Below are 26,688 nucleotides of genomic sequence, written 5' to 3' on the forward strand. Positions count from 1 at the left end.
GCTATTATTAGGATAATATCACAAGATTCATCAATACATGTTTGAACAAATATGAGCTATTTACCTGATCTGACAGTTAAATTGCTTTCAATAATGAAACCGAGTGTAGTCAGGTTGATTCAGACATATTAAATAGTTCAAATAAAAATGTTGTCTTGAATAAAACCAGGTAAGACACCACAATGAAGCAGATTTTTCACAGTGCGTCCTACCAGCAAAATGTCAATAAGTCTATACTAATAGAGGGATGTACTGTGTTCCTTTAAGAGCTTATGCTTTTCTCAGTGGGATATGTCATTGTAGTCTATAACAAATGCGTTTTTGTTATTTTATCATCCACAAGTAGTCCTTGAAAACAAGTGTATTATAAATAAAAAAGTTATTAGATCATGCCGTGAAGCTGCAGTGCAATTGTTAGTTGTGTTTTTTTTCCTGTTCTTCATTGCAAAACAGTCTCTATAATTGCAATGTCTCTTTCCACGACTCTAAATCTGAATTAGAAATGTCGCATTTCGACAAAATTGGACAGTAGTTGTTCACACGAGGCCATATGCGTTTCATGCTGCCAAGAAAGGCGAGATGCAGGAAGAATGTAGATAATAAGTGTTTCTTACATGAACGCTTAATTGAGACTGAGCATGATGCTCATAAAGGAAATGCTACTGGCTTGTCAACAGAAAGGAAAGAGGGAACTGAAGTCTATGTTCACAGCTTGTACACTGTGATGTGAGTCACCACTCAATCATTGAAATTATTTTAAAAAAATATATATATATTGTGACGGATTGAACTGAATGACTTTTTCTTAGAAATAATGACTTGCATTCAAAGTAAAGCAATAGTTCATCCCAAAATAAAAAGATAATTTGGTTGTTATTTACTCCCCCTCGTGTCGGTCCAAACCTGTATGATGTTATTATATTTCTGTGGAACAAAAACAGAATTTGGAGGAATCTTCACAACTTATGCTCTATATTTAAATTCTTCTGAAGCTGTACAATATTTTTTTTTTGTATGAGAACAAGACTGAAATTGAATTGAATAATGTTCATTATTTGCTGATAAACGTCCCCTCCAGTGAGCTGAAAACTCAAGAACCAGTCAGAAAGATATAATAAACGAGTCATTCAGTCTGATTTGTGAACCAGATCAAGAGTTCATTGACAAAATTCGAAATTCATTCACAAATCGGACTGATCAACGCATAGTCATATGGACTACTTTCATGTCATTTTTTGGCTTTTTGTTCCATAAAGGAATACAAAAATTATTTTTGTCTAACTATTCCTTTAAACCAGTTCTTACAATTCTTATTATATTCAGACATAGTTGGACCTTATTGAGGTTCTGAATATTTTCTTAAATGTCACAGGATGCCATTACAGTGACTTTTACTAGCCTATATTGTTTTGCATCTCTGCATGTCTTCGTCTGCCGTGGCTGACACATTTGACATGTCGCTCTCCTTTTTGTCACATTCAACTCAATTGCAGATCAGCGCTGACGCACACTAAGACACAATGCAGGAATCTGAGCCCAGCGTGTGTCAGCTGCAGCCCAACATCATCTCAGTGCGCCTCTTCAAAAGAAAGATCGGTGGGCTGGGCTTTCTGGTCAAACAACGTGTGTGCAAGCCGCCCGTCATCATCTCTGACCTCATTCGGGGCGGGGCGGCAGAAGAATGCGGGCTGGTCCAAGTCGGAGACATCGTCCTGGCCGTGAACAACAAGCCTTTGGTGGACCTGAGCTACGAACATGCACTCGAGACCCTGAAGAACGTGTCGCCCGAGAGCCACGCCGTCCTGATCCTCCGTGGACCCGAGGGCTTTACCACTCACCTGGAGACCACGCTGAGCAGTGACGGTAAACCCAGAACGGTTCGCGTCACCAAGCCCGTCAACCCCACTCAGAGCAGGCCGTGCGAACGATGCTCGCCCCTCACACCCAACATGACCAAAGAGCTCAGGGCGATAGAGAACCTGTCCTCTGCCTACACTCCTGGGAAAGAACCGCGGGAGAACAAACCCCTGATTCCCCTGCTGGCCCAGGACTCTCTGCTCAGAGAAGGAGGCCATTCAGCCCTCCTCCTCAATGGGGTGGAGGAGAACAACGACCTGCTGAAGGAGATTGAGCCAGTGCTGAAGCTCATCAAGAACAGCAAAAAAGAGATCAATGGAGAAGGTCAGAGAGTCATAGACAGGAAGGATGTCGAGGTGCAGGTGGAGAGGTGAGTATCTTTAGTGCAACATACAGAAATACATGCACTTTTCCAAAAAATGATGATTACGAGGGCAGATTATCAATTAGTAAAGACTTATTTTTGCACAGTTCCTTCCCCAATATGCTGTTTCCAGCTGAAATAAACTCAAGAGGCAGTTCTTTTCAAACCAATTATACTTACAGGGGCAGATTATTAATTAGTAAAGACTTATTTTGCTTAGTTCCATCCACAATACTGTTATTAGGACCTAAAACACTATAGCGCATACTCTGTTAACTTGAATTACATGGAAATACATGCCTCAACCTACTTTTTTGCAGTAAAACACCAACAAATTGTATTCCTTTCACACAAATGATTATCATGGTGCACATTATCAACTATTAAAGACTTTGTTTTCCCATTTATTGAGTGACAGCTCTCCTGTCCCCATGTTGAGAGAAATCGGGAGGAAGTGCAGAGTAAACATGATTCGACTAATGTGAGCAGGGATTTACTCATCTCACTTGCTCAAAAACAGATTCAGTATTCCTCAAAATGAATAAAAACTGTGAAATGCAAACTCAGAATATTACGTACACCTGCAATGATTAAATACGTTAAATTACACAAATATACTGTATGTATGTAATCTCACTTTATTAACCAATGTCTTTGCTGCTGACTTTTGATGATCCAATCAACCAACCATTTGGTGTGAAAGGGCCTTAACATTTGCCCAAACTTAAAAAAAAAAACTTAAAATACAAAAAAGCAAGCACAGCCCAGGTGAGAAAAAAGTAGCGCAAATGTAATGTAACGCATTACTTTTCATAAAAAGTAAGTAGTAACTAAGTAACGCAATATTGTAAATGCATTACCATACTTTCCCCAACACTACTTACAATAAACTGAATGTCATTGTCCACTGGTGTCGATGCTAAAATAGTTTTCATTACAGTCATCTTCTTAATTATCGTTCTTGGTGTGAACAGGTCTTTAGATTTAGGGTATGTATGTGGTACGCTATTTTCAAACTCAATACAGCATTTTTTTCACAGAATCACAGTTTTTCCCAATGATCCTGGGATGCATTAGTGGTCTCACACAGATAACTTTTAAGTTAATTTTGCCAATGTTTTAGCTGTAGTTTTAACGTTTTTATGCTATATCAGAGTTATCATTACCATCGTCATAACACTCCCAGGTCTCGTTTTCTGTTGACTGTCCATGAGAATCAAATAACGCAGCAATGTCTTTGTAGATTAAAGGTGGCCCTGTGCACGAGAATCAACAAATAACTCGGCATCGTCTTTGTAGAGTATAGGCGGCCATAGATAGATAATGCAAAAAAAAGAGGGGGGGGGGGGGGGGTAACCATGTAGATTGCAAATAAAAGCAAGAAATTGAGATTTTTGTTGTCGCTTAAATTTTGAAAAAAAATTGTCAAACATTCTGTCAACTGTCAAAATTTTTCAAACTCCAATATTAATTTTCTCAGTTCCACTTTCAACATTCCACTCCTTACATTTACTAGGGTACAAAATAATCTAGGCTTTCTTGGAAACCTCTAAACTTTACAATATATGTGCAAATATAGGTTATGAATGCATTCTTTATTTTGGGTTAAAGTTCTGAAGTGGCATTTAAGAAGCAAAGATGAGTCTACAAACCTGACTTAACATCACTTTTTTCCCAGAAATATCTTGTTCTAAAAGCGTCAAGTGGTACTGACTCAAGAAAAGAGTTCTCTTAAAGCATTATTGGTTTAATGTTGTAAACAAATCAAGACATCCTGCTCTTAGAATCAATTTTACTATTTTATATAAAATATACCCGCGTATGTACTCTTTGTCTTTGTTACAAAAATATCTTCTAAATATTGCTAAACAGATTGACACGGTTATTGTGTATTGTGACTGTGACAAGGAGCCCCAATCTATTTCCTCTATTTTTATTCACATGGGAATATGGTTTACGAATATTTAGCCAGATTTTATTTGATGCTTCATGCTTCAAAAACTAATTTTTTTTGGAAGAGTTCAGTTTTTCTTAATGCATATACTTTTTGTTGAGTGCATTTTGTGTTTATTTGGTGAGCCGTAAGTGTGTGATCTGTAGTGTATTTATTCCATTCAGTCTTTGAAATTACTCTTGCATTGAATGTTCATATTACGCTTAAGTGAACAGGGAGTACAAACAGGCAGTGTGAGAAGCTTCCAGCAACATCAAAAATAGAATGGATAAATATAGACATAAATATGATTGTCATTTTTTGATCACACCCCAGTTTTCACAGTACACCACTTGGTCTAATTAATTACACCAAAATTATTTGTTACACTCTAGTGCTGTAGCGTTGTCATATTGTTTAAACGAATGAGAGTTACTGTCAGGAACGTGATGATCAAATGAACGTCTACTCTGTAAATGCCTCATTGCACAAAACTGATTAGATTAGACAACTGCCTCTGTTGAGTGTACAAAAAAGTTGAAGTGTGTAAAAATGATGACAGTTTCCAAACAGGTTTCCCAAACACTCTCCTCCCTTCTGCCATTGGTTGGTCAAACAAATAGTCCCGCCCCAAACTCAATTCATTGGTTGAGTCATTGTTGCTCTTGTCGGGACAAGTCTGGATGCTCAAACAAACAAAGCAATGATTAGAAACGGCCTCAGAGTGTTTTATTGTTTGAAAAAGTACACACTTCACCAGATTTCTTTTCTGTATAAACAAATTCTAATTAGGCTTGGAATTTCAATCTGGCTGGTAAAATGGCAGCATTTCATCTAAAACAAATCATGCTTCTCACACTCTTCACACACTACTATAAGTCCCATCATGCAATGCAAAGTCAGCTAGAAAGAAGTGTTTGATGATTACATTTTTAAATGTGCACTATACATCTGATAGCATGGTTTATTGGGCACTAGGAAAATCTGATTGTGAAATTAAAATGAGTATTAATGGAATTGAGGCATCAAGTGCACATTGGTAGCCTGAATGTTTTAATGAAATTCAGGTTAAGCTGTATGGACGGCATCTGAGGCATGCGGTTGATTATGACGGACTATAATTGGACTATTTCCCTCAGTTTATTAACATAGACGTAATACACCTAGGCGAATAACAATAGACAAATGAAAAAATATATATTTTCGAATGTGTTTTGAGTAGTTGTGCATACATCTAGACTTGTTTTCTTCTGGCTGATGTTTGAGGTGTGACCTGAACTGTTTGTGACTTTCAGGGACCTTGGTGTGGGAAATGGACAGAACGCCCAGCTGGCGTCGGATAACGACAGAGTGTTTGATGACCTCTGGAGAAAGGACAACATGCCTACGGTGCTTAACAACCCTTACTCAGAGAGTGACAAGGTAAAATACAGTCTAAATGGCTTTACATGTGGCTTTGAAGGACTGCGAGTGAGTCAGTAATCTATCATTATTTGTTTTTCTGTCAGAAATATTGAAGCTTCACTTACTGCAAATATGGCCGATTCTGCTTGACAGCTGGCAGACATTCAATGTCCTATTCTTAAAAATAATTACAGGACATAGGTCCACAAACATTTTTTTTTATTTACCTGTAATTTACTGTAAAATGTACTGGGGTTTTAAAGCAGAGGTTCTCAACTCATGGATCACAATAGGTCTATTCTCTTGGGTCATGGACAGCAGTGTAAATAAGTGCTAATTGACATTCCATAGACATAATGATTTTTATACTGTACAAACTGTATAATCTATCCTCCTACACTAACCCTACCCCTAAACCTACCCTTCATAGAAAACGTTCTGCATTTTTACATTTTCAAAAAACACATCTCTTAGTATGTTTTATAACTTGTTTTCCTCATGGGGACCAAAACATGTCCCCACAAGGACAAGGATTTCAGATATCGCCATCTTTGTGGGGACCGTTTCTGCAGAATGACTTCCTTCTGCCACGGCTTCAAATCTCAAGTTGACAGTTTGACAGTTGAGCCCAAGCCTCCATTACTAATTCGTAATGAAGAAACGTTGAGTCGCTTTATAGAAGCTTATTGTATTATGTAGAGTAGAGTATTATAAGAGAGAGATCGACTAAACAAGTGTATTATCTCCATCTGATAAATCATTAATTCTTCAGGTTGATGTCCATAATATTATATCCATTTTTAAAAATCAGTTTGAATGTCCGCTGAAGAAAGCGATATCTTTGTCTTTGTGCTTTTAAAAGTCTTTCCTTGACAGCGTAGAAACAACTTTATTGTTTACAACCAGTCACTCATAAAGACTTTATAATGTAACTTTTAATGAAGTCCATATCACGTCCACTAACGGAACCCTTTCTCAATTCCAAATACGGCATATTATTTATATAAAATAGTATTTATTAAACAGCAATATTTAAATTGACAACAATAGCAATTATAAAAGACAATAGGAAATAAATTCAGTTAAACAAATCCTGTACTAGAGCGCTGCTTTTGTTTAAGTTAAATATAGTAGAACAAGTAATAGATGAATAATGAACAATGCTAGGAAGACTGTTCCAGAGTTTAGGTGCTAAATAGGAAAAAGATCGATCACTTGCAGTTGATTTTGATATTCTATTATCAACTGGCCAGAATTTTGAGACCACAATAGACGTGAGGGAGTATTATGCATTAAGAGCTCGCTCAAGTACTGGGGAGCTAAACCATTTAGTGCTTTGTTTGTAATAAGCAAGATGTTAAAATGTATATATTTAATAGGGAGCCAATGCAGTGTTGACAGAAACGGGCTAATATGATTATACTTCCTGGTTCAAGTAAGAACTCGAACTGCTGCGTTTTGGACCAGCTGGAGTTTTTTTATTAAGCGAGCAGGGCAACCACCCAGTAGAGCATTACAATAATCTAGACTTGAGGTCTTGAACGCATTAACTAACTGTTCAGTATTTTGCATTGAGAGCATATGTCATAGTTTAGATATATTTTTTTAAGGTGGAAGAATGCGGTTTTACAGATGGGTTAGGGTTAGGCTTAGGACGTGGCTTTCAAATAAAAACAAACTGTTGTATAAATATTAATGCGTTAATGCGGCCGATTAATTTTTTCATTTTAACGCATTACAAATATTGGTAACACTTTAGAATAATGGTCATTAGTTAACATTAGTTAATGTATTAACTAACATGAACTAACCATGAGCAGTACATTTGTTACTGTATTAGTTCATCTTTGTTAACGTTAGTTAATATAAATCCAGCTGTTCAGGGTTTGTTCATGTTAGTTCACAGTGCATTAACTAATGTTAACAAGATTTTAATAATGCATTAGTAAATGTTGAAATTAACATTAACAAAGATTAATAAACGCTTTATAAGTGCAGTTCATTATTAGTTAATGGTAACTAATGTAGTTAACAAATGTTAACTAATGACCATTATTCTAAAGTGTTACCAAAATATTTAACGCAATTAACGCAGCGTTTGTTTTTATATACATTTTTGCCCAGCGTTACATCATATGATCACGCTCTTATTCATGTAAATGCTTTTAAACCATCTAAGCGTGACAAGACAGAAGAGAACGCGCTGTATGTCAGTGTCCTGTCTGTGTGTGTGCGCATCTCAATCAGATCCCTAGTTGCGCCAGTCTCGTGCACACATTGAGTTCTCTTTCGCTCTTGAACAAACAATAACAACACTGAGAATGTTGCCAAAATGCCAGTTTTGTTGAGTATTCTCATAATAGGAGTCTTAAATGAGATGCGCGGGAGAGCGCGTCAGATCCGCGTCATGTTCGGCAGCGGCCGATCTTAAAGTGACAGTAGCACTGATGATGTCTGTCATTAATGTTCATCAAAGAACAACGAGAACAGAGATGATTAACCTATATTTAATTTATTATTTATGCAGTTAAGAAAGGTGTTTGATAACTATTACATTTCTGTATATGTCTAACAGGGAAGGCCACAGGTAAATATAACATTTATGAGAAGGAGCCACCATTTAAATAATGGTTTATTTAAAGATTGTTTTAAGTTCACTTAAATTAAAAGTAGTTTTTTTAAAGCTTAATACATGTTGAAATTGGTAGCTTTCATTTTAACTGTAATGTAATGTCATTAATGTTTCATAGAGACATTAGTATCAGTGATACTGGACTTCATTCATAAAAAGATGCATTACAACACATATTTAAAATATGCTGTATTTAAACAGTTTCTACATTAATTTGGCGAATAACTGAAAAGTTATTAAACTTATTACAATATCAACAAATTAAAAACTCCCAAATTATTAAAAACTTGCGATTAATCGCGATTCATTACAGAAAACCATGCGATTAATTAGTAAAAACGTAATCGATTCCCAGCACTAATAAATATATAGTGTATATACACTTTTATAACATTTTTAGTTTTATGACTGATCTGAAGAAATGCAACTTCAAGCTTGTTTTCAAAATAACCTTATAGAAAACACTATATGGGTTTCTTGAACCAATTCACATTTGCTGCAAAAAAATTCATTTGGGAGAATTTAACCTTATATTTAAAAAAGATTTACCATGTTTACAAAAAAGCTAAAATACAATACACACCCACATCTGAAATTATCTACAAAATAAGATTTAAATTGAGTCTGCTGCATGTCAAGAAGTTCAAGCTGAATTAACTGCAGAAGTACTTCAATTCTTTAAGTAGGGTTACTTGCAAGTATCTATATGAAAGCCTGTCACATGGTCTTCTCTGTACCTGCCAGCACAGTGCTGGTGTAGCATGTGTTTCTACCGTCCTGGTTGTGGGGGTAGCAGTGCTTACATTTCACATCAGCACATGACTCTCTCATCTGGCCTCTTGTGACGCATTATCCCTCTGAAAGAAACCGGATGGATGGAGGCGATCCAAAAAAGCAGAGGAATGAATGGATGCAGCTGTGTGGTCCAAGTTGCTCTCTTTCTCTCTCTCTCCTTCGCGTAATACAGTGTCTGGTGGATGATTAATTGTCAGTGAGTAAGACGAGGAGGGGGAGAGTGGGAGAGTACAAGAGAAATAGAAAGATATGGGACCTAGCATGGGATTGTTGCGCACAATGCCTGACACTATTAGTGAGACAGAAAGATGCAATGACTGTTGAGATGATATATGAACCCTTAGAGCCTGTCCTAACCAGGCACAAAGTTTTCAGCAACAAACAATTTGTCTATCCGCAATAAGTGCAAAAGTGCTGCAGCCAATCAGACGACATCTAATGTAGGCTAAAATATTTAGTGTAGTGCAATGTGTAACAAAATATTATGATTTACACATGTCAGATTAAGACTAAGCCTTTATCGCTTGTTGGTGCGTTTATTTACATCAGGTTAGGACAGAAGCTGAAGTTTTTAAAGTGAAACTGAACTGGAAGAGTGAGGAAATAAGGAAGCATTCATTTGAGTATTGAGACGCACCCCTTGATTAGATGGTTCAGTTGTGTTTGATCAGGGTTGGAGCTGAATTTTGCAGGAAGGTAGGTCTTCAGGAACTGGATTGGGATCATGCACTGCAGGTTTTGAAGTTGACCAACCAATTCCAACCAAGTCTGCTTAAAAAGGTGGTCTGGGGTATCAGTTTTTGGAGGGAGATTTAGAACGGATTGCAATAAATTCATACTGTCAACTATAATTTGCATTGTTGTTTACAAATTTTTTTTGTACTAAAATTGATTTCTTCAAAATTTTACCAAAATTGTGCCCCCAAAAAAAACATGAATTGGGACCTTATTGTACATTGTTGCCAAATGTTGGGGTGTGTCAACACTTTCTAGTCTAGTTTCTTTCTATAAATAAATAACATACAACCAGATATCATTCCAATTTATTTAGTGTCACACTCAGGATGTTCAAGCTCTCCCCAGGCCCCACATTGCAATGCATAAAACTATACAATTTATACTTTTTCCACAACTTCGTTTTCAACTAAAAATGTTTTTATGCTATTGGCCATTGAAAATGCAAATATTGTCTCTCTTATTCTCGTTAATTGTTCAGTCTAGACACGTAGTGTTTCTTTACAAAGTGAAACTTTTTTTGTCTTTTTCACAGATCAGTGTAAGTGGGGACCGTTTTGACTGTTGTCATCTGTATGTGAAAGACTTTTCTGCTTTAGTACATTGTTTTCGTGTAAACATACCCTAATTTCACTAAATCAGCAACAACACAGAATGCAAATACTGAAGTGCTAACACTATAACACATCCACAATGTGTAAAGCTCATGCTCACACACACACAACACACCCCACCTCCAAAATACCCATCAATTTGAGACTTTAAAAAAAATTGCTTTTGGTTACATAATTTGTCGAAAAAGTCCGTTACAATGCAGAAAACACACAAAAATGAAGGGCTGACACCACAACTCATCCACAATGGAGAACAAATGCAAACACACACACATATACACCTACAGTATAACACGCATAACATTAAAGTAAAAAGAGAGTAAAAACTAATAAAGTGAGTGATATTATTAATTTTTTTTACGGTGAGAGAGACGTTTAAAGATGCCGGTTGTCACGGTCTTGCGACCAAACATAGCCTGCGATCATTTTCTGACAGTGTCAGACATTTAGCATGATCATCTCACAGTGTGTTTGTTGCTACGACCTACGTCTACTGACTAGCCAATAGAAATGCAACATGAAATGGCGTATTGATCAACGCAACATGGCGCTAAAACTTAAAACTACTTACCTCAAGCTCCGTTTACAAAATGTGCAATGCCAAGTTGGCCTCTTTCCCTAGCCACGACCTCGTCCATATTCTCCTCATTCGCTTCCTATTATTTTCTCAGCTTGCGCAAACAATTTAATTGCCAAAATGTGATTCATCTTGCTCTACTTGTTAATCACTAGCACATACTGATGACGTTTTATTCTTCTGTACTAACTTGCGTCTTAGCCTACGATTCAATAGGTGTCATCACACAGTCATACATGTCGTACCCAAGTTTATTAGATCCATGTCGTACAGTGTGATTGATTTGTAATGATCTTATAGGTTTGCCGAAATCTCAAATAGCAGGCATAAACGGACAGCACATGAGGGTTAAGTGTGTTATTCAGTCACATTGACCTTAACTGGCTAGCCAGATATGACATTATCTGCAAAGGCTAAGGGTCGATAACACATTCCCTTGTACTTTCCAATCTTCTCTTCACTCTGACAGATTGAGACCTTGGCTACTCTATAATATACCATTTATATGACATTTTGCACTTTTAGCATATTCTCACTGGCACACACTGGCGGGTAATGAATTTGCTCGAGCATGCCCAGAATATTCTTGACACGCTGTTAGATCTACAGAATATTCCTGCTGAGATGATGATAAGTAAGTGTTCTCTTTAGGTTGCCTTAGACAATTTCAAACTTGTTTTACATTTCTATGTCAAGCTGTAAATGGAACAGCTTGTTTTTTGTAAGAAATGTCTGTCCTCTGGAAAGCTAACCTTGCTGACACTTGACAGAATGCATGTTTCATTGCTTTAGTGATTGCAAACCCATTAAAGCAACACAGGTGCGATGTTTTGAAATGTTTGAGATGATAATAACCTTTCATTCTGCCTGATGTGGTTGACGTTTTTTTAGAAATGTGCTGAGTTTAACAGCAGTGCCCTGAATTATTGAAGCACTAATAAGGTTCCTCACCCAGTGGAAGTGGTGTGAAGCAGTTGGACAGATGAGCTGCTAACATCATTAAACAATGATGTTGCTGCCTTTGAAGCTCTGCATGAAAATATGCAATATTATTTTTCGTCTACATTTTTGTTAATTCCATGCCCATATACGGTTAATTATTAAACAGATAGTTCCTCTCCTGGATGCTAATGTCAATACAGCATTCCACCAATTCAATGTGATTTAAAGTCTAACTCACTTTATGAGTTTTTTTTTTAACATTACAGTTTTTCTCAGTCGCTTTGGTACATTTCTCGAATCATCCTCGACATTTGCAAAACAGTAAGTGCATTTCTTAAAACAATTCGTACAAATAGCAAAACACCATGGATTACCTGCAAAAGCCAGTCTCTTGCTCAAAATCCTTAGTTCATCTCTCAAAAGTAAATATCTGTGTCAATGAACATGTCAGTGCCATCAGAATGACAAGTCCTTGTATCATTGTGTACGGATAAGACAGTCAAATTGCTTAGTCATGTTGTCAATATAACTGTACTCTGGAGGGATGTTCTGATGTAAACTATGGCTAAAGTTTTGATGACAATTATTGTAAATTGTTGGTTACACCTTAGTGTATGTGTGAGTTTGATTGTAAGAGACTGGACAAGATTCACATTTACTGTTTGTACTGTAATTTGTTGACAGACCATGTCATTGCGATACAGAGAGAAAAAGACAGCACTGCATAGCACAAAGGAAAAAAAACTGAAAAACAAAAGTAGAAATATGAACGTCTAACGGAAATGCATAGAAATATGCTTGACATATTACGACAACTTGTTCAACCATTTTGCATGTAAAGACTTATGCTATGAACTAATGCCTAAATGTTGTGGGGGGTGAGACTATTCAACAGAGACCCATTATAATACATTTTGCTCAACATGACATAAGCAACTGATAATGTAGGAAACAGCAGAAAATTGTACATAATCATTTGCATGGATGTACACAAGCATTTGCAACTTGTTCAAAGAAATGAGAAACTGCTTTTTTGATGTGCACAAGTGACACAATGATGTGCGAATTGAACAGGTAGTTTTGAGAATTTCAATTCTGATCTGAGAAATGTACCAAAGCGACTGAGAAAAACTGTAATATGAGTTCCCCTAGCCTGTCTATGGGTCCCCCAGTGGCTAGAAATGGGTATCTGGGTCTCCTGCTCTGCCTTTGAGACAATGAAAGCTCAGATGGGCAAATCTGGAATCTTCCCTATATGTCGTCATACGGGGAAAGGTTACCTCCCCTTTTTCTGCTTCTCTGCCCGCCCAGAGAATTTAGAGAAAATGGATTCAGTTTATTTTTTACATTTGATTCAGTCTCAATCCTCTTCACTGTGCATTAGGACGATATAGACACACATCCTCTTCCAGGCAGATTCATAACATCTTTAGTTGATTGGAACTTCGTAATTATTGCCCTGATGGTGTAAATGGGGATTTTCAAAGCTTTAGCTATTTTCACAGCCACTTTCTATTTACTCATTATGATGGATGATTAAGGGCCTTTGTGTTTCCTCATATTTAGGATAGGAAGTCATGGCTGGACAAGTTCATGCTCCTAAAGTCACCCTGGTGTGCAATTTTTTTTTTAAATAAAATATGAATGGTAATACTTCAGAGATATTTTACTCATAATAATTTTTAGGGGTGCCAATAATTGTGGCCAACATGCATTGGAGAAAAAACATTTCATGTGAGTTTCCCCCCACTTTCAATTGTTTTACTTCAATGAAAGCATAGAATTTAGTGATTTAAAAAAAATGAAAGATCAAAAGGATAAACAATGCAGATTTATTTTCACTGCCTTTGTTATTATTAGCTGCCTATTTACCAAGGGTGCCAATATTAGTGGAGGGCACGGTAGATAGATAGATAGATAGATAGATAGATAGATAGATAGATAGATAGATAGATAGATAGATAGATAGATAGATAGATAGATAGATAGATAGATAGATAGATAGATAGATAGATAGATATAATTCGATATACAGTACTGATGGACTTATCTAGCCATACTATGTACATATATAAAGCTAATATTAGGTAGGCCTTTATACAGACAATTTCCATGGCATCCAAAGAAACACAATCTTTTCAGCTGATTAGTCATTCCAAAATGTTTTATTTATTAGCAGCTTGTGAAATTAGTTTGACAAATCAGCTCGTGTTACTCTTTTACATAATAAAGCTTTGCGCGCAGCTTGTGTTAATACAGCTGTGGTGAGAAGGATGAGACGTAGACAAAGCAGTTACCCCCGCACTGCCTGTTGTCGAGCAAAGTTGAGCAGTGAAGGTGGGCTCGGGTGGTCTGTGAATGTTGCGTGAGTGTATCGAGTGCTTGTTTCTGAAGCGCTCTAGTGTGGGTAAGTGGTCTCCAAGTGTCGATGATGTCGCCGTTTATTCCACCCCGCTCGTACACGTGGTTGTGTGTGTGTGTGTGTGTGTGTGTGTGCGCGTGTCAGTCGTTGCTCGGGGCGACGCTGTCATGTACACAAAATCCTCAGTTGAAGTTTCCTTTTTCAATTTTACACCTTTTCTTTTGCACTGCCTTCCTGTCACAGTGTAGGCTACGTTTATGTAAGGGTGTATCATATCCGCTTTTGTCCTCACATTTCACTTGTGACAAGATTGTTCTTCTTATCCGTTCTACTTCAGATTTCTCACATGTGTAAACATGAGTGCGGCGCTTTCCGTGTCAGCCGAGGGCAGCGTGTTGGCTTTGAGATAATAATCAAGTATGTTGTGCAATGCATGTTGTGTAGCTAGATACATAGCCTATGTGTCTTCTGAGGAGAATCAAATCGATTGAGTAGAAGGACGCCCGCTATTCTTCCAGGGGACAGCGAACATAATGGTCCATGGCTGATATTGAAGTTTGGATTCCTATCATCAGAAACCATCACAATTATGCCAGTGATATTGTGCCCGAGGCCTGTGAACTGAGTCTTCATAAGGGCTGCTAGATTGATTTCTATTGGATCAAATATGTCAACTTCTGATACATTTGAACATGAAGCAAATTACAGTCATCTTTTGAATGGACAGTCAATGAGAGTATTCTGTTCTCTCTGAAAATCAAGGCTCAATGAAATCTTTCCTTAATAATGCCGATTATCCCTTTGACGCTTTGAGTAGGTCATTTCTTTCCTTTACCTACTGGTTGTTAAAATTGCCAATTAAGAATAAAGAACTTTGCACAGAAAGTTCATTGATGTCACATATCATCTGTGTTGATGGCCAAAATATTATGTTGAAGAAATAGAAATGTGTCTGCTTAATATGTATTATTATTATTATCATGCTTTTTATGTATGACTGATTTAGAAAATGCTGTGTGTGATCGCCTTTTAGCACAACTCTCATACTTGTATGAATATGTGAGTAGCCTATATTAATCAATATTTGCATATTTATGATTGTGATGAAAGAATTTTGGGATAGCACTTTAATTTAGGGTCCAATTCTATAACTATTAACTACGACTTTCACCTCAATAAACTCCTAATTACTGCTTATAGTTAGTAAGGTAATTGTTAAGTCTGTGTATTGGGTAGGATTAAGGGATGTAGAATATGGTCATTCATATGTGCTAATAAACAGCTAATATCCTAGTAATATGCATGATAATAATCAACTAGTTAATAGGAAGAATTGGACCCTAAACTAAAGTGTTACTCATTTTGTTATTTGCATGTATTTTAGTAGGAGATGTTACATTATTAATGCCATTTAATATTCTTTTCGAGAAGTAATAGGCTGGTTTTGATAACATCTTTTGGCGTTTTTTGAACTTTCTTCTGAACTGTACTTGAGTGTGTTGTGGGAATTGTTCCTGTAATTTTGGATAATAGTGTTAGACAAATTAGAAGCAAGTTGCTAATAAGGTGTGATTTTTGTTCCTCCACAGCCGCAAACCCATGGAGGAGTTTCTCCCACTAAGACTGTACAGAATGGAAGTCCCTCTAAATGTCCCAGATTCATGAAAGTGAAGAATTGGGAAACTGGATCTTTATACAATGATACTCTACATCACAGCTCCAGCACGGTACGTTTGATGTTGACCTCAAGGCTTAATTCAATTCAATTCAATTTAATTCACATTTATTTGTATAGTGCTTTTCACAATGCATATCGTTTCAAAGCAGCTTTACAGGAAATGCATATGTCTACATTACATCTTAGATTGATCTGTTATCAGTGGTGACTTTGTCCAAATTATGTATTTCGAAAATGTACACATTAACAATGTATTAATATAAGGCAGAAACAATGAGCTCATTGAAGTAATGTTAACACATGATTAGGATATATAGAAAAATTTAGCAATGTTGCATGTTGATTCAGAGCTGCATCATCTGAAGTCCTTGCAGGAGTTGGAGTCAACTTTTCACAGGTGTTGGTCATCTGAAGTCTTCATAAGATTAGATTAGATTAGATTAGATTCAACTTTATTGTCATTACACAAGTACAAGTACAAGGCAACGAAATGCAGTTTAGGTCTAACCAGAAGTGCAATAGCAGCAAGTGCAGGATATATACAATGGTTGCGTAAGTGCAGGACATAAAAATGTTCTGAATATATATAAATATGTATAAGTAGAGAGATGGTTATTACTATAAGTAGAACTGAATTTACAGATGAATATATACAGTGAATAAATATACAGATGGCTATTACTATAAACAGAATTTACAGGTGAATATGTACTATGAATAAATATACAGATGGCTATTACTATAAACAGAATTTACAGGTGACTATGTACTATGAATAAATATACAGACGGTTATTACTTGAACAGAATTTTACAGTTAGAGGTATACAGTAATATGTTAGGCTAATATGAGGAATATAGCAGTGGATTAAGTTAGTACAATAAATTATGGACAGAGCTATCCGAAAGAAAGTGTAAAAGTGCAGTGGAAAGTGGTTGCATATTCCAGTTAGAAGTACGGTGCAAAATGCAAATGTAAACATTGTTACTGTAAATACAGTCGGCAGTGCAGATGAGCATTATCCAGTTACGGTATGGTGGTGCAGAATGCATAAGTAAACAGTTGTTACTGTAATAAACAGTCAGTAGTGCAAATAACAAAGTGAAGGCAGATGTGAGGTAGGAGAGTTATCAGTTTATGAGGGAAGTGGATCAACGGGGGTTTGAGTTCAATAAAGAGACAGCTCTGGGGAAAAAACTGTTCTTTAGTCTGCTGGTCCTGGTCCGGAGGATCCTGAAACGCCTGCCGGAGGGCAGGAGAGAAAACAGTCTGTGGGCTGGGTGAGAGGAGTCCTTGAGGATGCTGCGAGCTCGATGCAGGCAGCGTTTCCTCTGGATGTGCTCGATGGCAGGCAGTGGAGTCCCTGTGATGCGCTGGGCAGTTTTCACCACCCGCTGCAGTGCCTTGCGCTCCGCAACAGAGCAGCTCCCATACCACACTGCCACACAGTTGGTCAGGATGCTTTCTATTGCGCAGCGGTAGAAGTTCACCAGGATAGCCGAGGAGAGCTGATTCTTCCTCAGTGTCCTCAGGAAGAAGAGGCGCTGGTGAGCCTTCTTGACCAGGCTGGAGGTGTTGGTCGTCCACGACATGTCCGCCGAGATGTGGATCCCCAGGAACTTGAAACTGGAGACACGCTCAACAGCCATTCCATTGATGTGGATGGTGTCGTGTGTGCCTCTTGACTCCTTCCTGAAGTCCACGATGAGCTCCTTCGTTTTGGTGGTGTTGAGGAGCAGGTTATTATCAGCGCACCATGTGGCCAGGTGCTGGATCTCTTCCCTGTAGGCAGTCTCATCGTTGTTGCTGATGAGACCAATCACCGTAGTGTCGTCCGCAAACTTGACGATGGAATTAGTTCCATACACAGGCTTGCAGTCGGAGGTGAAGAGGGAGTAGAGAAACGGACTTAGCACACAGCCCTGTGGTACACCAGTGTTGAGTGTGATGGATGTGGAGCAGGTGGATCCTGATCGAACATTCTGGGGTCTGTCAGTTAGGAAGTCCAAAATCCAGTTACACATTGAAGTGTTGATGCCCAGGTCTCCAAGTTTGGCAATTAACTTGGATGGGATGACAGTGTTGAATGCTGAGCTGAAGTCAACAAACAGCATGCGTGCATAAGTGTTTTTACTGTCCAGATGGGTGAGCACAGAGTGCAGTGCCATGGAAACGGCATCCTCTGTGCTCCTATTGCTGCGGTAGGCAAACTGGTGTGAGTCCAATGTGGATGGTATAGAGTCTTTTAGGTGTTCCAGGACCAGCCGCTCAAAGCACTTCATAATGATGGGTGTGAGTGCTACAGGGCGGTAGTCATTAGGGCACCTCGGGCTGGAGTGTTTCGGCACTGGCACAATGGAAGTGCGTTTAAAGCATGATGGTACAGCTGCTTGGGCGAGAGACAGGTTGAAAATGTCTGTAAAAACCCCAGCGAGCTGCTCCGCACATGCCCTGAGCACACGTCCAGGGATGTTGTCTGGTCCAGCAGCCTTGTGCGCGCTGATCCGGCTCAGTGCCTTGCAGACATCTGTGGTGGAGAGTGTGATTGGTGGGTGGTCAGCTGAGGGTTTGAGCTTGGTGGCAGTTTCTCTGTTGTCTCTTTCAAAACGAGCATAAAAGTAATTTAGCTCATTCAGGAAGTTGACATCAGTGGCTGCGGGGGTGGAGTGGGGGGGTTTGTAGTCACTGATGGCCTGGATGCCCTGCCACATGCGTCGAGGGTCAGAGTTGGAAAAGTGACCCTCTATCTTTAGCTTGTAGCAGTGCTTGGCCTTTTTGATGCCCCTCTTCAGGTTAGCTCTGGATGCGCTGTAGGCTTGTGCATCTCCTGATCTGAAGGCAGTATTGCGTGACTTCAGCAGGAGTCGTACTTCCCTGTTCATCCAAGGCTTCTGATTTGGGTATGTGGTGATCTGTTTCTGGGTTGTAACACTGTCGATGGTGGTATTGATATGATCCAATACTGAGGAGGTGTAGGAGTCAATGTCCGTGTGAGCGCCACTGGTGGCTTGAGAAGCAAACATACTCCAGTCTGTGTTTAGAAACCTTTCATCCAGCCTCATAAGAGGCTGGATCCAGACTGGAGCTGATGGACTCTCTAGTTACCTGGATGCAAATGGAAATTTAGTGTAGCTGCAGTTCATAATATTAAAGAAACATGCTGCGTAATATCATTGTGCCTGCTGCATCCATGGTACGGCAGCAAAGTTCCATGATTATTATGCAGGAATGAGAGTATAGTTCCTAGCCATATCGGTCTAGAAAATCGCAACTTTTCTTTTTCCGTCGGTCTTAGTACACGATGTAACTATACACATCACAACATGTAAATAGGAAAATGTTGGCGTTATTTTGTCACTTATTGAGCAGTAGGCTAGCTGGAGCTGTTTACCTCCAGTCTTTGTGCTAAGCTAGGCTAGCGGTGGGTGCGTCAGACAGAGTTATGGCACGCACAGAGATGAGAATGGTATGGATATGGTGAATAAGCTAAAGTCCCAAAAAGTCGGCGTGTTCCTTTAAGCAAAGATACTCATGTGCATTTGATCTGATAAAACTGGAGTACAAGGTTATGAGATGCATTATGTGAATGCTTGGCTAAAGAGATGTGTCTTTAATCTAGATTCAAACTGAGCCCCAAACATTATCAGGAAGGCTATTCCAGAGTTTAGGAGCTAAATGTGAAAATGCTCTCCCTCCTTTAGTGGACTTAGATATCCTACTACCAGAAGCCCAGAGTTTTGTGACCTTGAAGAGCATGATGGATTGTAGGGTGATAAAAGATTAGTTTAATACACAGGAGTTTATAGGTCAGCAACAATACTTTATAAATTATATGGAACTTAATGGGTAACCAGTGTAGAGATGATCAAATTGGAGTGTCATGATCATATTTTTGTGACCTAGTAAGAACTCTAGCAGCTGCATTTTGGACTAACTGTAGCTTGTTTATTGAGGATGCAGGACAACCAACTAGTAATGCATTATATGAATCCAGAGGTCATGAATGCAAGAACAAACTTTTCTGCATCAGAAACAGATAGCATGTTCCGTAGCTTAGCAATGTTTCTGAGGCAGAAGAAGGCTGTTTTTGTAACATATGAAATATGGTTTTCGAAGGCTGTCTAATATAACAACCATGTCTTTAACTGAAGGGGATGAAGTAACAGTACATCCTTCTAAATGCAAATAGTATTCTGAGAGATTCTGTGTATAGTTTTTCGGTCCAATAAGTAATACTTCAGTCTTATCTGAATATAATAGAAGAAAATTACAGGTCATCCAGTATTTTATAATCTTTAAAGGAAGGCTTTGTACCTGTATATGATCTATTTTGCCATTTAATTGAGCATATGAAGAAATATCATTTCAGACATCCCACATATTGACAGCGGCTCCCTGATGCCCGCTAATTATATACAATATCCTGGAAATCAAGTGAGCGTAAAAGAGGCTCTGTTTCCATTTGGTATTTAGATTTGTTTTCGGTGATCCGATCACAAGTGGTCAGCCAAGACGTATTACTGTTTAAAGCATGTGGTGGGTTTAGTGGGGGGTAATTGAGTATGAATGGGGGAAAGTCACGTGAGAGGAGGTAATGCCTCTATCGCGCTATGATTGGATATGATTAGATACTAGGGGTGCACCGATACCATTTTTTAAGGACTGAGTATAAGAACCAATATTTTTTTTCTGGTACTCGCAGATACTGATACCTATACATTTATTAATGTCTTTTTCTTTCTTTTTCTGTAGACTGAGAATGTAGGACAGCTTCTTTACGATAACTCAAATGAAAAACGTATTATTTTATATACTTATCACTAATTTAAAGGTGGGGTAAGTGCTTTCTGGTAACCGATGTTGATTTCAAATCACTAAAACAGACACGCCCCTATTTTTAAAGCTCCGTCCCACACATACGTAACCCAGGCAACGACTATGGTGGAATCTGCTGTGCCAGCCGGCCAAGGGTATGAGGTCATCAATAAGTGAAAGCAATGTGTGTTACTATGGTAATTCAGGTCGAATGTTCAGTGAAAAAGTCATCCCATACATCCCAAAAACACAAACACAGTTCTCATGAACAACTCGATAACACAAGCACGACAGTCCAACTAACCAACATATTACAATTATGACAAGATTAGACGGTTATAGTGATCACTAAAAGAGGAACCAAAGGAAAACAAACATATATTAGGAGTATATTTTCTTACTTTTCGGACACACTTTGGCAGCTGATGCTTGAAACAGACAGTGAGGAGGTTTAGACGCTCCAGGCTTATACGGTGTGGAAATGAACTGAAGTGAATGACAATACGATCGCAAATGGACAAGCAAGTAAACATGACGCATGAGCATATTCAAGCAAAAGCTAGCATATATCAGTTCTGTGAAACAAAACAAAATCAATGTTACTCGCCTATCGAGAAGAAATAAAGCTACCTCGGCCTTCGCTCCTTGAATTCTCTCCAGCGCTGGAAAGCTGATCCAATATTTACACGGGTCCTACTTCTTGCCTGATCGTAAGCATTTTTTGTTCCACATTTGTTTTTTTATCTGCCATTTCTCTCTTTCTGTCGTCGCTCGGCTAATGTCCGTCCTGTGTCGTGTATTTTGAATAATGACGTGCACTGAGCGCTCTCTTCGCACCCTCATTGGTAGACACGCCCTTTACTGCTGATTGGCTACAAGTTTGTTTTGGTCCTCGTCCCGAGACACTTTTCTAAAGCAGTTTTGAAATACCACTTACCCCACCTTTAACGGGGGGATGGGGTTAGTGAGAGATCACAATCAGCTTGGTGAAATTAAAGATAGATCTCCATGTCTGTGACCAGTTTTTACTGAGCTTGTTGACTGATGATCCGAAAATAAGTTGAATATAAATAAAATATATTGTTTAAATTGTTACTGCCTGAAGTATTTATTTTTGAATAAATGTAAAAATGTTTGAAAACACTAACTTGATGAGATTTATACTTGGTTTTGAGAAATAAAACACGTAATAACAATTTTAATTTAAAAATACAAAATATAGTTGTATTTAGTTAAATTTTTTCTTTCTTTTTGATATTAAGTATTGTTTATTTAACCAGAAAAATGTGACTTTAAGTGTAGCTGGGATTTGAATTTACAAAATTCAAAACTGAAATTTAAATTAACTGCACGTAATCAGAAACATCATGTACATAAAATTTAAATAACAAAGTTTTCATATATTAATAAGATAATCACACATAGATACACACATAATCAATACTGTTTGCAAGCTATAAACCACAAATGGCAAGTAATATTGTATATAATAGAAAAGCACAATCATGTGCGTTTACCAGTATGTGATACACGGCTTCAACACAGATAAATAGCCTTTCTTAGTGACAGGATAACATTGTATTCACACTTTTTCATGTACTTGATCAACAAGCAACTTACATTTGTTTACTGACGCACACTTTTGCACACACAGTCCCGCTGAGTCTCTGCTGCTGATGACTGATGGAAAGTAGCGCATGCACATGGAACTTAACCTTTTCTATATATTTGATTATGAAAAATATGAAATGGATACTATTACTTTTACTTTTTTCAGACTCTGTAACCAAAGAGGGACCTTAAAGGGATAGTTCACCCAAAAATAAAAATTAGCCCATAATTTACTCACTCTCAAGTCATCCGAGGTGTATATGACATTCTTCTTTCAGACGAATAAAATCGGTTTATTAAAAAGTTTTATTACAAAAGTCCAGGCTAATCCAAGCATTAGAATTGCAGTGATAGTTGCTCTGTTTTTGAAGTCCATAAAAAGTGCATCTGCCCGTCAAATAACATGCTTCACGCGGCTCCGGGGTGTTAATAAAGGCCTTCTGAAGCGAATCAATGCGTTTGTGTAAGAAAAATATACATATTTAAAACTTTATCAAGTAAACTTTTGGCCGACCGCCTTCCCTGTTCAATTTATGGAAAAAGTGTTGAAAGTTCCCCTGCCGATCGAAAGACTAAGGCGACCAGGTCCGCTCGTCATGACGTCACGAACGCATCTTGAGTTTCACTTTCAACATTCAACACTTTTCCACAGAAGGCGGTCGGCCGAAATTTAACTTGATAAAGTTTTAAATATGGATATTTTTCTCACACAAACGCGTCGATTCGCTTCAGAAGGCCTTTATTAACACCACGGAGCCACGTGGAGCATGTTATTTGACGGACAGATGCACTTTTTATGGACTTCAAAAACAGAGCAACTATTAATCAAATTCTAGTGCTTGGATTAGCCTGGACTTTTGCAATATAACTCAGATTTTATTCGTCTGAAAGAAGAATGTCATACACACCTAGGATGACTTGAGGGTGAGTAAATTATGGGCTAATTTTCCTTTTTGGATGAACTATCCCTTTAAAACATTTTCTGTGTTTAAAATCATTAGGCCTGTTTCATTGCTTATTCAGGTGTGTCCAAAATAATATGATGACAACAAGAAAGAAATATCAGGAATGGCTCAGTGCGAGAGATTCACATAGTGTCGGAATTACCGTAGTTACAAAATGACAACTCTGAGATTCTACTCCTGTTCACAGCCACAAGAATGAACTGTTTCTATGGAAACACTCATAACAGCAAAATGGATCCAAGTGTGGCTTTGTTGGTAATGACCGAGAAAATACTGTATCACTACCTTAACTCCCCTAGTGAAAAAAAAGTATGCTAAGTATACTTGCAGCAAGACTAATTATCAGTATACTTGAAGTGTGTTAATGATTAGTTCACTTGAAGTGTTCTATTTTGAAACAACTAATTTTGTACTAAGTATATTTTAGTTGTAAATAAGTTGTGCAAAAGCATAGCTTTAAGTGTATTTAGTGTACTTTTATGTGCTAAAATGGAACAACTTTAAGTATACTTAGTACGCTTTAAGTATAGGGACTAATTACATGCTTGATTAGTGATATTAAATGTGCTTTATTTTTATTATAAGTATACTTTATTTGTTTTATAAGTATACTTTGTGTTATTAGTATACTTTATTTGTGTTTTAAGTACATTACAAATTAATTACCAGTGTCTTCAGAACACACAAGCAAAATTAATATATTATTATTATTATTTTCAGGTTGATTTATTTAATTTATTTAACTTCCCTAAATACTAAAAAATATACACTTTGTAGTCAATAATAATATAATGTATTATTACTTAGCTATACATTGAATTTATACATTATACTTTGAATTACATAATGTCACACAACACAGTAGTCTAAATGTGCTACCAAGGCTGTGAAAACATTGCCCAAAAACTTCACATGGTTTCAGCAAAACTAAACAAAATGATCTTACTATGTTTTTCATTAAAAGAACACTGGATGATAAAATTTTTATATATATATATATATATATATATATATATATATATATATATATATATATATATATTTTATATTTTATATATATATATATATATATATATATATATATATATATATATATAAATAAAATTTTTATCATATATATATATATATATATATATATATATATATATATATATATATATATATATATATATATATATATATATATATATATATATATATTATTGGACCGATTCCACTGACCCTCTATACACAAATATAAATTACACATTATATTCAATTTTCTGATGAGCTGCTCAATTTTACACTTGCGTCTCATGGCCGCTTGCAAATCAGAGGCAGTTGACAGCAAAAACTTGTGAAGAAACAGCATCTGTAAACAGAATATACAAGACATAAGGTCAAACAGCGTGTTCATACAACTTTTATTCACATTTACGTTAGTCTTACTTATTACTTACCTCCAAATAGCAGGACTTTTTCTCCATTTCTTTTCGGGATCGCGTAACGTTAGGCCATTCTCTTTCGAGCCAGTATATCGTTTATCGTCGCCATCAAGGTCAAGCTGCAAACCTCCCGTGAGTGAGCGACGAGGGAGGGAGCATCAGACAGACGAGTACAGTCAGCAGCTCTGCCTCTGATTGGCTGCAGGCAGTGAACAACACAATCTTATTGGTCACAGACCAAGTTGAAGAGACATTTGAATTCCGATAATACTCAACTACTCAACTCATATTTTCTTGCTTTGTTTTTTAGTGTGCTGTGGGTTTAATATCGAATTGTGTGTACGATTGTAACACGATTCTTCTCTGCCAGTGTAAACTCATTAAACATATTTACACTTAAATCACAACTACAGTTGGGCTTGTACACTAAAAATGGGCTTTTAATGCATTAGTCATATTTTAACACTTATTTATTCATGCTTAATTTTAACACTTATGCATGAATAAATAACCTTAAACATTACTCCAATTTAACTTTAAATATACTACAAATTAAGGATATTAAATATGTATTTTTAAAATATACTTTCAGTGCATTACAATGACAAATTTGAAGTTATGTTAAAATAAGTACACTTTAAAAAAAGTACACAAAACTCATTTTATTTTCCAAAATATATTTTTCTAAAATATACTAAAATACAATTATTTTAAAGTGTTTTAAAAGTTGCATTGAGAAAATATGATGCTAAAATACTTTTTATATATTTAAAGATGGTACACATTTTTGTCAGTATATTACCAATATACTATTGAAAAAGAGAATATATTTGAAGTACAATGAAGTATACTTTTTATTTCACCAGGGTCGCCTCTTGCAAAATGTTAAAATGCCATATCAAACAGAGGTTGCCAATAAAGTAGCTTTCTTGGTTGCTTTTACACGATGCCACAACCCCAGTTTAAGAACTCGGATTATTCATACAAATTAAATCAACAAAAATACAGTATGAACCATTTTTTATAAGTCGGAAACCTAATTGGACATGAAGTTGAACCAGAGCTGACTTTTGAATTTGCACTTGCTTGCAATTTAGCTATTCCTATAGAATCCATATGTTGTGAACAAACTGAAGTTTAAAATTGGCTTTTGCCTTCCGCGTCTGTACGACAACATGTTTGCAGAACTCTCAACATCTCTCTAAATCTGAATCATCCTTTTTAAAGAGGGGGTTATGAAGTTCTGCGCACTTTCATGAGAGGATGGCTTTGCATGCTAATTGATGCTAATTACAGATGGTATGATTTATAATATATCACATTCTGAAGGATTTTGGGGTTGAATCTCCAACTCTACAGAATGTGACAGCTGCAAGACTGCATTCACAGTTCCTTATGGTGGGTGAATGCGAAGAAACTAATGAAAGTCCTATTTTATTTTTAACGTTCTTATGCTAAGCGCCATCAGTATAAATGCTTGTTTGGTTAGTCACACAAGTGTCCCATTACATGCCACATGATAGGATAAATGGTTAAGTTAGTTTAGTGACAGCAAAAGGGGAGAATAAAAATTATATTAGAAGAAATTGAAACTTTCAATATGGTGGATGGAGGACGACGTAGGATGAAACAGCAGAAAGCAGTACATTGCCATTTCTTTGTAAATTTTCTAGCAATTTCTGAGAGAAAATAGTTTCTACACCAGTTGTTTGATGAACATTATATTCTGGGTAGTGAACCATTTTACATGATTTTAACTTCAGTATTTGAATAATATTAAGGATAGATCGTATAGTGCATTAATGTATTAACAGTTTGTATGTATTTAGTACAAACTATTTTTTAGTTTGTTTTGATTGAGCTACTATTTTTTTGTTCATGACATGAGCGCATACATTAAGTAAAAGAGTGTTTCCAAGTTGACCACCTTGTGAACTGACTTTCTTTAAAGGAACATTGGTTGAACGTTATGGGTCAGTG

General features: G+C 37.0%; 1 protein-coding gene across 2 annotated transcripts in view; it reads left to right on the forward strand.

The window, feature by feature from the left end:
* Positions 1–1,520: 1,520 nt before the first annotated feature.
* nos1 (nitric oxide synthase 1 (neuronal)) overlaps positions 1,521–26,688 on the forward strand; it is a gene marked incomplete at both ends in the record, with an annotated part of 67,954 nt that continues 42,786 nt past the window's right edge. The window contains 3 exons of one of the 2 annotated variants that reach the window (XM_079814275.1): positions 1,521–2,227; positions 5,450–5,576; positions 15,805–15,942. In XM_079814275.1, coding sequence (XP_079670401.1) covers positions 1,521–2,227; positions 5,450–5,576; positions 15,805–15,942 — 972 coding nt within the window. The remainder of the gene's footprint in view (positions 2,228–5,449; positions 5,577–15,804; positions 15,943–26,688) is intronic. The other variant, XM_079814276.1, reaches the window with a different exon arrangement.

This window comes from Gobio gobio (assembly GCF_949357685.1).
Source record: "Gobio gobio genome assembly, chromosome: 4".
NCBI classification, from domain to species: domain Eukaryota; kingdom Metazoa; phylum Chordata; class Actinopteri; order Cypriniformes; family Gobionidae; genus Gobio; species Gobio gobio.